Source organism: Alosa pseudoharengus, unplaced genomic scaffold (genome assembly GCF_046254945.1).
Source record: "Alosa pseudoharengus isolate Yale_2024_CS ecotype anadromous, Long Island Sound unplaced genomic scaffold, YU_APseudo_1.1 YU_APseudo_1.1_scf_11, whole genome shotgun sequence".
Taxonomy (NCBI): domain Eukaryota; kingdom Metazoa; phylum Chordata; class Actinopteri; order Clupeiformes; family Clupeidae; genus Alosa; species Alosa pseudoharengus.
Genome location: NW_027468576.1, coordinates 28,735,945 through 28,749,302, shown reverse-complemented (window position 1 = coordinate 28,749,302; position 13,358 = coordinate 28,735,945). Strand labels below are relative to the sequence as shown.

At 41.2% G+C, this 13,358-nt stretch overlaps 1 protein-coding gene across 1 annotated transcript; it reads left to right on the top strand.

Annotated features, from left to right (window-relative positions):
- Window positions 1–5,002: 5,002 nt before the first annotated feature.
- Window positions 5,003–11,888, top strand: tnfaip8l1 (tumor necrosis factor, alpha-induced protein 8-like 1). Its single transcript, XM_076278716.1, has 2 exons — window positions 5,003–5,526; window positions 9,748–11,888. The coding sequence occupies exon 2, from the start codon at window positions 9,753–9,755 to the stop codon at window positions 10,311–10,313; it is 561 nt and encodes a 186-aa protein (XP_076134831.1). The 5' UTR covers window positions 5,003–5,526; window positions 9,748–9,752; the 3' UTR covers window positions 10,314–11,888.
- The last annotated feature ends 1,470 nt before the right edge of the window (window positions 11,889–13,358 follow it).

Sequence of the window (13,358 nt, the reverse complement as noted above, 5' to 3'; positions counted from 1 at the left end):
AATTCAAGAATGAATGAATAGAAGGAATGTTACATGGCAGAATCATGCTAGATGCTTGGAGGAAAAAACAATGAAAGTTCATACGAACAAACGGGAAGTATAAACATTATTGAATCATATAATTAGCGATTCAATTGTAACCACACAAATTTTGCTGTTAAAGCTAGGCAGTTTGCATACGTATAGGCCTATATCTCTTGAGTACTTCCTTCACTCCCTTGTCCCTGCTGTGTTCAGCCAGACACCCTGGAGATACAATCCTTCATTTTTACATTCTCTGCTCTTCTGACTTGAAGGTTTCTATTATTTCTAAAAACCCTTTGCATGTTAAAGACTGCATAGGACAATTCCACACAAAACTGTCACGCCCATAACGCCAACACAATGCCATAAGGTATGATGTGAATGATAATTTTGAAATGTAAGCATTCACTCTTCTTTGTAGAACTTACATGAAAAACTTTTCACATAATCATTTGCATTATACAAATACCATGGCATTTAGTTGGCATTATGGATGTGAAAGTTTTGCCCCATGGAATTGCCCCATAACTGAATCTGTCATCTCACCAAGGTTGGCAGGAAGTAAGAATGAATAGGCTCATGATGAATTAGACATCATATGTTACTATAAGCCTATGGTTGATCTAGAAAGCTATTTACTCAAATTACCCTGAATGTTTTTCATTCAGCAGCACATTGTACAATTTGGTGGTATTCCTGGTGTGCCCTATTCATCTGTGTCTGTGAACACAATAGAAAGACAGATTTTTTTTACAGAATAAGTCAAAGAAATGTAGCCTACTAAAACATGGTGCCTGCTTTTATATTGGTGGAAAATCTGCTTAGAAAGTCTGAAATTGTGACTTCCAGCTCAGGATTGTCTGGTTAGGCGTCCGGTAGAAGTTTTTCTGATTTTGTAGGCTTACTTCCAAACAGATTTATAGACACCATCACATTTTACAAATACAGATACAACCCATCTATAAATCCAGACCTAACATGACACAACACAGATTAACAGATTTTCAGGGAGAGAGGGGAGAAGACAATATTGTAAGGGAGTGTATTGAACCTTGAAATGAACTGGCAGAGTCAGAAAACCATAAAAATAAAACCCACCAAAGTTATCTCAATAGCCTATCTTCACCATCTTCTCAGCATTGTATATTCATGTTTCTTATTACTACGTATATTTTTGCAAGAATTGTTTCCCATTGAAATTAAATCTTTATTGATTATATATGTTTTACATTTTACTACTGTATTCAAAATATGTAAATAAACAACAACCACGGCACCATGACACCATGCCGTCAAGAAAAATCCCGCAAACAGCTGCCATTTGTGTGTAGGTATTTTAGTTCTGCTAAACATTTTTTGGTTGTTTGGGTAATCAGAGGTGAAAGATAGCATTCACTCAGTGCACGCATGTATCAGGAAAGACAATCAAAGCTTACTTTGACCTCCGCACAGTGATGAATGATTCTATTGATTATTTACTAACTATCATTTCCATCTGGCAGCTCTGCACAATTCACTATCAGTGAACTTTGTGTCCTGTTGTTTATGACCAGGGCTCCGGTTTAATGGAGTGAGGTTCTATTTGAGCAGGTTTAGTGGATCTTGTGCCTGTAGCATAATCGCATGGCTTAGGCAAAGCAACAACAAAAAGGGCCAGCGACATATGCATAGTGAGCCCTAAACTATAAAGTTCTGATGAGACCTGCTATGCAAACAACAATTTCTCATCATAAGGTGTGTCTGGAAGAGCTACCACCTGTTGTGATAATTGATTGAGCATAACTAGCCTGGAACAGAAATGGTGTTTTATGTATATCGCATAACAGCTTTAACTGAAATGTTCAAAGGTGTTAGAGATCAGGGTTTATGTGTAATTATTTGATGAGCAACATTCCAGACACTGAGCACAGTACCACCTTGAAAATGTCTGCCATAATCCTGTTGGTATTATTTAACCACGGGTCATTGCCTCATAACAGTCAAACTAGTCACAATCTTGAACAGGCCACGTTTTTCTCACTTGATGCCAGCAATGTGGTTTCATACACAATGGTGCCATCTATAGGTCAAATAGGTGTCTAAAGCCAATAGACACATCATTAAATACTAGCCTGGAAGCCAACCCAAAAATTTACCCCGCCCACAAAAATTGAGTTTGGGTGACTCCAGGCATAAAAGAGCTCTAGAAGCACAGATCAGTCTGAAGCTGAAGTCCCGAGCAATCTCTCTGGGCATAGTAGGTGTATTTATCCAAACTAAGTCACTGTATTAACCAGTATATGTGCTGTAGCCTACCATGACCGTATGTTATTAGCACTGCACATTGTTGTCCAAACTCACCTACACAGACATCCCAACCCCCAAAAAGTCATTTCAGGGAGGTATCACGAAGCCCCCCCCAAAAAAAAAAAAAAAAAAAAAAAGATTAATATGTTCAATAATGTCTAGTCAGGACAACAAATAAGGAAGGCCTATAGATATAAATTGTGAAAATAAAATATGTAGATTTTGGTAGTTTGGTCTTTTCATGTAGCCTATAGCCTTGGCAACTAGCCATCTAGTAGGCTATAGGCCTGAATAATATGCACATGAATTGACACTTGTTAAACTCATCTCAACATGTCTTTTGCAATCATTTAGCCCGCTATGGACAATGCTAAAGTCACTGTTACAAACAGTGCAGGGTGCAAGACTAGGTCCATCATTATGTTTTACTCTTATGAGACAAGGGTAGCCTACACTTTGAAATGGGTCCTACATTTCCCTTTTTTTGAGGCACTGACACTCCCATGACCCTCCTGTTCCTGAACTGATTAATTAAGTTCGGGAGAAAAGAGATAAAAGCCCGCCTACACTGAAAACTGATTGGTTGATTTAGCGAAACAGGCCAATCAGGATGCTCTCGGTCTTGGATGCGCTCAGACACAAACGCACCACCTCTCTCTCTCTCCCGTCGTGTGCGCGCTACACTCAGATGCACACGCGGTGTCGCATGGGCGCTCTTGATCGCTCACTCTAGATTCCGGGAGATTTGATCTAATTTGCGGGCGTCAGGGAGCCGCTATCAATATGCGGGAGACTCCCGGAACTTCCGGGAGACTTGGGATGTCTGCCTACAGGACACAGTGCGCACGAGCTTCCAACATGGTATTCTGAAGGACTAGTGAATGATACTCGTTAGTCGGTGATTCTGATTTCTGTTGGCTGTAGCACCAACATATAGGCTATTTCTAAGTAGTAGGCTACACTTATATGTCTCCTGGGTGGTGATGACACTACCTATCAAATAAAAAAAAATACAAGACTATAGCAGAATATGAAACAAGATATGGCCATAGATGATGATCAAGTGAAGTAACGCAGTCTCACTTTTGATTATATGGCACAGGAGAGGTTTAAAAATCCTTGTGCTGTACTGTAGGTAGGGGACTTCTCACAGTGGCTGATCAACAACCAGTCCTATTTACCATTAACATTAGTAGCTTGATGCAAAACCAAAGATCCAAAGCAGCAAAAAACACCACCAACAACCGTTGAAGCAGGCTCTAAGCAAAGCCAGTGCGAGTGAGACCTGTCCCATTAATAAGAAAATACAGTGGTTGAAAATGAATGATGTGATATGCTCTTAACGATCTAGTTTCAGAAAAGTCATTACAAAAAATCATCACAATGCTTAATGGTGGCTTTATATTTTGCTACAGATCCTCCCTGAATTTCGTATTAGTACCACCTATGGCGCAAGAGCTTTAAATCTCACACTGAAGCCATTGTCTTGTGCCCAAAATCACTACCGCGTCGCCACCTAGTGGGAGAAATGGGGTCTACTGTATATAATTTTAGATCCTAACTACTGCACGAAAAATAGCATTGTCTTTCTGAAGGTTTTTTTTAGATTTGTAAACCAATCAGATAAAATGGGCCTAAAAAAGTTTCTTGTGTGCACAGGAAATGTTTTGACGACCATGAAAAAGTAGGTATATGTGTGCACACTAACAAACAAAAAAGTCCTCTTAAGGGCTTTGAGTAGCCTATGTGCAGGAGAAGTATAGTGGTACCAGAAACTGTGTTTTTAGCACATGTCCCTGTACATGCTCCTTAATACAGATAATGAAGGCTACTTTGTTGATCATTTTTATAAAAATGATATTCAGCAGGACAAAGCATTAAGTGTCAAAAGAGATGTGTGTACACAAAGCAAAGCTGATTGAACTGGATCCACACAATACAATTGTCATTATGAATTTCAAACGTAGATATCTATCTTATGTTTTCATGTAGAAATGTTCTTTTTGGCCAGCTGTTCAAATAATAAAGTTTTTTTTTATCTTAGCCTTCACATCTAATTGTGGCTATCTGCATTTCTTATTTTTTCTACCTATTCATTAACTAAAAAAAAATATGGCAACACATTTTGAAATATGAAATCTTATCACATTCTTCCAAACACAATCTTAGCAAATGAGAAGGATTGCCTTACATCCTTTTCATGTCACACCATCTGGTGTATGCTAGTCTGTAATAAACTAGGCCCATTGTACTTACTTAGGCTACAACAACACATTCTTCTTTGCCAGACTTCCTGCAAAGTTCATCATGGAACGGAAAATAACAACACTGTGCTGTCCAGAAAACATCCGGCTTTACTGCACCTATAGCACGTCTGGATTTATAATCTGCTCGCACTGAGTGTGTGAGTGTGTGTGTGTGTGTGTGTGTGTGACCTACCTGTCTGTCTGTCTGTCTGTCTCTCTCTCTCTCTCTCTCTCTCTCTCTCTCTCTGTGTGTGTGTGTGTTTGTGTGTGTGTGATTGGGCGCGCGAGCGCGCGTTTTCACTGAAAGAACAGCAGGCCAAGCCAAGCAAGAGCCAAAGTGAACCGTCTAAATTAACGTCTGAAGTCTGTCTCCCCTGTTCAGTTGTGTGATATATACGTTTTTTTTGTTTATAGAAATGTGCCGAAGTTCCTCTTCATTGTTCGGCTAATGCAACTTCCTTTGGGAAATTTTCAGCCTTGGATTTCGAAGCTAAATGAGGATAATTACTGGAAACCGAATGGGGGCAGGGAAATTGAGGCTCTAGCGGACAATTTGCCATTTATGATTGGTCCCTGAAACACCTAGGACAACGATTGGTCAAATATACTATCAATCTAGGTTTCCTTGAGACCCTCAACTTTGAAACTTTTTGCGAGGAGGAGTCAGATTACTCACTCCTGTAACCGATCTGGAAACATACGAAAGAAAATACCATTTCAATTATTTACGACGATCCAGATAGAAACAACGAAGGGGTTATGAGACCTAAAACAGTTTCTTTCCTGTAGCAAAGTCAGAGTCTACAAGGTATTTGTCAAGTTGTTTTATCATCGGCTGTCATCATGAAGATTCGACGTTTATCTCGATCTTTGTATTGAACAGTTGGACGCAGCCAAGCAACAAACACTGTAGCCAGATCACAGCTTTCATTCGCCTGTATCCGGTTCAAAATTAAGATATCCCAGGAAGGTAAGGAAACTGATTGTAACAGAAGTTTTAATCCTCATCTCGTGTCATGTTAACCCGTTTTGAAGAAGTAGCCTACAAGTTGTAATTGTGTGTGTTTTTCTGTTGGCAACAGTATAATTCCTCTGTTGCGTTTTTGTTTGAGTGCGCTCAGTTCGCATTGAAGGACTGCTGAAACAAAGCTGCGCTGTAAGTCATATACCTCCTGAAGTGTTCTCCAAGAGGATATAACTCATGTTTTAGCCTACTATGTATCAGCCCATTATTCCCAAACATCGTAGAGAGTGGCTGAATGAACTGATGTCATGTCTCTATCTGCTATATGGGTCAGGGTGTGAGAGGGGTAATTGTTTTGAGTGACCATGTTACTGAACACTGGCCAGAACTGCGCCTGGACACATAACGCTCAGCACTAATTGCTTTGTCAATGTAAACTTGTAAGCCTATTGGCTATGTCCAATAACAAGACAGTATAGCCTTTGTAATATGGAAAGCATATCAGCTGATAGATAAATAGATAGATAGATAGATAGATACTTTATTGATCCCCAGGGGAAATTCAAGATGTGGAGTAATATCGGGGTTGTGGGTATTTTATACATATATATTTTTCAAATTGAATAATCTAATATTGTTGTCAAAAAATGGTAGCCTAGGCCTATCTATCTTGGAAACAGATTTGTGGATGAATGAATGGATGGATTGGCTTTTACTGAATGTAGGCTAGCCTACTGTTGTTTGGTATGAGGCTATCAAATAAAGCCTATACAAGCCAATTCATTGTCTAATATTGATTAAAGATATATTAATGCATTGCTCTATTTTTTTAAGAGAGTAGTGCTTAGTCTACTGTCAGTCATTTACAGACAGGGTCATATGTTTGACCTGATTTACTAGACTGCAAAGTTCAAAGTGGGTAGGCTGCTTCATTTGTTGCCAAGGAAACATTAACAGTTTGCGCTTTGATTCGTGCTGTCAGCAGGTTTAAAGTATGCCCTTTGTATAATTTCATTATTTTTCTTCCACTCTCCACAGCAACTAGCCTGAAGCATTTTAACACGCAACCATTAATTTTGAATATGTGGCTCATTCATTTCAGACCGTGTTCCTGTTTTGTGAGCAGGTGTCCTCGTCTTTAATGACAGGAAGACTGTAGGCTATGTTATGTGTGATATCAGTGTTGGACAGTATTTCTCAGAGCATTCTTCTAGTGGATACTGCATGCTGTAATGGTTATACCATGGAAATAATGTCATGATGTGGCTATTCTATTCATTAACAATATGACATAAAACAATGTTGCGCCCTCACATCCCCTCCTTTTGGCAGAAGGTATCCTCATTGACACCATGTGTGGGGTGCCACTGTAGAAAACTAAAAAACCTTCTGGACACCTTGACACTGATGATTTTGAAATAATTCACAAGTGGTTCAAGTATAGAGGTCTAATGTAAGTTTAACAGTCTTATTCTGTGGTGAATTTCTTGCTTCATGACAGGCTCACACAAGTGACTTGGAGTTTGCACTGTGACTTCTTACGGCTGAGACATAATTTAGCGCCTATTATTTATTTGGCGTCAGTTAGCTTCTTTTCAATAATTCATTGCACCACAGGCATCTCAAGGTGTTATGAGAGCATTCTGAACATTGCTTGCTTTTTTGTTTGGAGTTGGAGGGCCTGTTAAACTCTCAGCATTCTACTCAAAGCCTAGCTGCTAGTGGGAGGATGAGAGAGACAGCCACACACATCACAGCCATACTAAATAAGGTCCCGCTCCACCACCTAGTGTAGTGATTTGTCTCTTATGTAACAGTGCAAGAATAGAGAGAATAGCCTGAAAAAAGAAAGACAATTGGTGCATCCTTTAGTCAGTTTTTGAAAGTGTATTGCCACAGTTGCAGAGTGTTGCTGCATTGGTGAGGCTCAGCAGTGAGGAGCCTTTGGAGGATTTCCAAATGTAAAGCCGAACTTGATTGGAAGACTTGTGTTGCAGTCCCCAGGTGAATCCAATCTGACACCCTACCTCACCTGACACAATCAGCCTGCAACACCTCCTCCACCTCCCCCACTCCTCCACCCACACGTCCACCGCCCCTCCATTCACTCTGCTCAGACCAAACTGTTTAGTCTGGCTAAACTCATGAACTTCCTTCCCCATAGAAACATAGCCACTCAGTAATACTTTACCATGGAGCTAGAGGCTGTTCTATACATCTCTGAGGGTGAGTGACTGTTGACAAAATGGGTGCTAAGGAACTAGGAGTTGTTTACTAGGAACTAGGATTGTTTTCATTTAGCTTGGTAGAGGGGTCAATTTTTACTCATATGTGCCAGATATGATCAAAGTGAATTCACTCTCCTTAGTCTGTTTGCTGTATTGCAGCATCTGCATTGAATGGCTTCTGGGATTTATTGCTGTGCATGCAGAGCATTTTGAAATCGGTTAAAATTGCCTTATCCAAATTCTGAGGTCGATGCGTCTTGCTGGAGATGCGTCTCCTTTGTGTTTGTTTATTCCCGTCACCTCTAATTCTCCTAAATGCAGCTCAAAGAACCGAGTTCTGATTCATCCCATGTAGCAGTTGATGCTTGTATTTGGCACCATCACTTGAAGCGTAAGGCACACAAGAGCACTTTATGCTTCCTTATAATTCTGAACGGTGCTTCAACCTAACCCTCCTCTCCGCGCCTCTCCTCCCTTCTCGTTCCCCCACATCATTTGCTCTGAGGAATCAGTCATCTCTTCATAGAGATAAAAAGGCACCTTTGCCAGCCAATGACAGTGACATTTTTTGTGCTAAGCTCGGCGCTGTAGTGCAAACTCTAGGAGGCTTGTGCCAACTCTTAAATCCAAATTATGCACATCAGACTTTATTTGAGGAGCTAGCCATCAAGTTGAATTGATTTTGGGACTATGCCTTGAAAGTTGAAATTTAATGAGCACACAAATATATTTCAATTGACCCCCCCCCCACCCTGCATTTTTTGTGTGTGTGTCCGTATGCTGTGACAGAGAGGGTGACAACAGAGAGGCATATAGTCTAGATATAGGAAAGTCTTTTGATATCTACAGCCTAATATCATGATCTCTAGATCCTGAAAGCGTTTCAGTTTGATCTCGGCTGACATTTTTGATTAGCTGAGGCAGAGAGAGTGGGAGATTTACATCATCTGAAATTCCTGTCATGTCGCTGCTGTGGAACTGTTCCTGCACTTTATTACTGAAGTTTTCTATGGGCAAAAAGGCCCATTGAGCATACATTAATGAATGCAAATTGTGTTCTTTGAGGGACAGTGTCTTGGAATACAAATTACTTGTGTCTCACCAAGTACATTCTAATTTGTGTAATGTTGCTCCATGCATAAAATATAAATGCAGGTAACACAAATATAGGTCAGAGCCTTGCTCCACAAGGGCCATGAATTTGTTCAGTATTGTTCCTGCCATAGTTGACCATTATATTGTGCCCCTGATTTTTACATTGTGTCACTTGAATCAATCTCCATCACTGGTTCACCATATTGATCACAAAAGTAGGTGTTACAAGTGACATTTGAGTAAATAATTTGAAACAATTAGAATGTGCTTTCGACAATGAAAGGCTCTTGAAGCATTGCCAGTGAAGCCCTGACATGAAGATGTGCTCCTCCAGTGCATTGTATTTTTTTTGTTTTGGCTGACATCAGCGCGTGAAGTAGCAGTGACTCACAGCATGCTGGCTGGCAGGCGGCGCACAGATAACTCACGGCCCCACCTCTCCTGCTCTCTCCCACCGCCGATGGTTCAGTGCTCTCAGCGGCAGCGCAGGATGTTTCAGCGACTCGCCTCGCTACTGGCGTTTCTGCGGGAGATGATTGGTAGTTTTCATCTGCCTCCAGTGCGTGCTGAGTGGTGTGTGGTTTTATTTTTTTATTTATTTTTTTAGGACAACCAGGCCACTGTTTTTCTCTCTTCAGAGCTTGGTTGGTGTGGAATGAAATCTATTGTTATTGAGCTGAATGAAAAAGTGGAAGTAATTAGTAGATTTCTGTGTTTCATGAGCACATTCTTTTGATCGATGTCTCAGTGTCTTCAAAGAGAGTTTTTCATGTCCAAGCCTCCCTCTCATTTCTCTGCATGGAACATGATTTGATTGCCATTAGATTAGTCAGAATAGGAGAGTCTCTGTGGGAGACCACTTGAGAAGTGCCTCAAACCTCTTCTGCTTGATCTCGTTCCACAGACATCATGGACTCTTTCAGCACCAAGAACCTGGCGCTGCAGGCTCAAAAGAAGCTGATGAGTAAGATGGCCAACAAGACAGTGGCCAACATGTTCATCGACGACACCAGCAGCGAGGTGCTGGACGAGCTATACCGCGTGACCAAGGAGTACACGCGGAACCGTAAGGAGGCGCAGAAGATCATCAAGAACCTCATCAAGATGGTAGTGAAGCTGGGTGTGCTCTACCGCAACAACCAGTTCAGCGCTGACGAGCTGGCGCTGGTGGAGGGCTTCCGCAAGAAGGTGCACACGCTGGCCATGACGGCGGTCAGCTTCCACCAGATCGAGTTTACTTTCGACCGCCGCATCATGAGTGGCATCCTAAACGAGTGCCGCGAGCTGCTCCACCAGGCCATCAACCGCCACCTCACCGCCAAGTCACACTCCCGCATCAACCACGTTTTCAACCACTTTGCCGACTGTGACTTCCTCGCAACGCTCTACGGGCCCACCGAGGTCTACCGTGGCCACCTACAGAGGATTTGTGACGGTGTGAACAAGATGTTGGATGAAGGCAACCTCTGACCTCTTACCACCCTATATTCTGCCTCCCTCCTTTTTTAAAAAACAAAACAGTGTGTGTTTGTAAACATTTTACATGTTTTTCTGTGTGCCTTTTAGTCTCTGTGTGTCCTCTATTCACAAGACGAATCCGAGAGATCTTCAGACTCAAGACACTTTGCCCCTTTCCCATCATTTATGATGATCCTTATAATGCAGACAGACACTTCCTTTGATGACTGAACTATCTACCTAAAATGGTCTTTCACTGAAAGCCTATGATCAAATTTGTGAGAGGATGTTGTGAACTAGTGCAGTCTAAGGACATTACCATGAGCCAACAAGCCCTAATGCCTAGTGAGAATATGATGAACTTAAAGCACAACTTGAAGCAAAACAAGCACTGCAATTTCTTAAGTATACTAACATGTTGAAGGACCATTTATGATTACAGGTAGGATATGAATGTATATGTAATCCTGAGTTTACATGTAATCCCCAGCACTATCCCCATGCCTGCTTTATTCTTGTCTATGCACAGGTGAGTTTGTTTTAATGGAAAGTAGTTATTAGATTACAGCAACACCAAAGCCTGTTTGTGTAAACCATGTAGCTGGTGCTTTACAAACCTGACCTTTATTTTGGAACTGTAACGTATATATTTGTCAGTTATGAAATCTCAAGTAAGACTCACTCAGACCAGGATCTAGTATTTTAGTAGTATTCGCTTACAGCCCACTCTAAACCCTGTACCCCAAGCTAATGTGATAGAGATAGTTAGAAATCTGCTCTCTGATGCAAGTCCTCAATCAGGAATGAAGTTTGATGTGAATAATCTACTTGCCTCTATGATGCTACTCTGCACACACAGGCTCTTCTAGATTTATTTTTATATTGCTGTTTTTTAAATACATCCTATTCTCATTTAATGTTGTCTCTGGCGAAGATCAGAGACACTTGGAAGACCGTCAATTCATGGGATACACCAGAGGAGTAATCGTTCCGTCACTGAATCAAAACCTGTAGCAGCTCTGCCAAAGAGGTTTCAAATGATTGTTTTTAAGTCACAGAGAGGACCCAAACATTCCAAAAGAGGTTCTGTTTTGGAATGCTGTGTTTACATTCCACAGGAAGTTCAACTTTAGAATGCTACTATTCATTATCTATGCACTTAGTAGATTAGTGGGTAATATTTTTGTATTTTCTAAATATACATCTCCCAGCTGTAAAGTGATCACCTGTTGGACTGTTCTGTTGGTTATGTGACACTTGAGCTCATGAATAAAGGATTTGAAAGAGTATGCCAACACAAGTACTGAGAGGAGAACAATAGACCAGAATATCTTTTTATGGAGCAGTAAAGTTCAGCTGCAATCAATGCCATATCCGTCTCCAACTTAAGCACTCAGGGTTGAGTCTCTCAGGCCTTCTGTTCTTAGTGAGTAAGTAACGAAATGACGGTGAACTGTTATTTCTGTATATTTTTGGTTTATCATGACCATTAAGATATTTTTAGTCAAATCCCATGTATGCCTTTTGATTGAAAGTAATATGATATGTGTGAACAAATCATGTGAACATAAAGGTTTTGTCAACATCCGTTCTCTTTTCTACAATTGCAATATAAACAAATACACTTTTTAGACAAGTAAAAATAATTGCATTATTTGCATTGTTAAGAGGTTATTGCATTATTTGGTCCTCTCCGTATACGTCTGTTACTGATCTCCAGTATTAGAGTCTCTTAAAACAGTGGAGAGAACATTCAGCTAATCTCCATGCATCTGACCTGGATTAGTCCATTCAAATCAGTCATTCTTGGCCAGAGCATTGTTATGTTTAGAGGCTGTACTTCCGACTCCCCAAACAAAGCACTCCAGCATTTCCCCCACTCCCACAAGTAGTCAAGTCTGCTTACCATGACGGAATTTTTCATGCTAGTATCTAGTTGGGAGGAAAGCGGAATGCGTATCTGTGTTTCATATCCCCTCCAATGTTTACTCAAAAGAACACTATGAAAATATATTAATTAAAATTGATTGTCTGCCTATTCATTTTCGGAAATCAATTTTTACGTTTCTGATTCCCAGTTTCAGATTCCCAGTTCCAGCCAAACGCATGTTCCTCCTCGCCTCTCTCCATTTCTATTTCCGCTCGCTGCTCTTTGCCTCAGTCGCTCTCCACTGTGTTTGCTTAATATCTTCTGCCTCCAGGCTATAGGAAATATGACAGTTACCTGAGACTCAGTTTCTGAGCTCCTCCAATCTCGCTTTTTCTTTAAAGTTTGTCCTCTGAGAAAACAAGACTGGCATGTTTATTTGAGATAAAACGGGAAGGGGTGTCAGCAGGAAAAGCAGCACCCTATAAAAATATGTTCCTGACAACAGCATAAGCCCACACTCACTATGGCTTAATGTATTCAGCACTGGGCCCAGACCACCATACGTCAAAAGGTCACTTGACAAACAATCCACTCTCCCACTGCGAGAGCCACAGACCCGCCATTGTGAAGGCTGCCCTGTCAGACCGTGCCAAGACAAACACCGACCCTCAGGAATACCAAATGACCAAGCCCTTGAATCACAAACAGAGGTGACACTAACGACCCCTGTCTGTGCTCCTGCACTAAAAGTTGTCCCCACACACTCCCGGGTGCCCATATAAATGTGGCACAGTGCAAAGGGACCATTACTAGCTGTCATTCTCTGTTGTTGGGCTGGCAAGAAAATAAAAGTGCTGTTTATGTGGACCATTACTCGGTATGTGTCTAAAGTTGGTCCGTTGCACTAACACATGATGCTGGGGAGGAGGGCTATTTGAACAGAGGTGATTCTGATGCAGTCTCCGGTTCTCCAGTGCACCAGCACCTAAATAGATGAAGAGGAGAATTGAGAGGCTGTCAGCAGACAAGGACGGGAAGTTTTCCACTGCTACAGGTACAGAGTGTACTTGTTGTGAATTTAAAATAATGTAGATTTGGACCTATTTATAGACCGCACAGCGAGTGGGTGATGGCTGAAATGAGAGGGAGTCAGTGTGATGTGACGCATGAGCAGCCGGGGCCCTCGT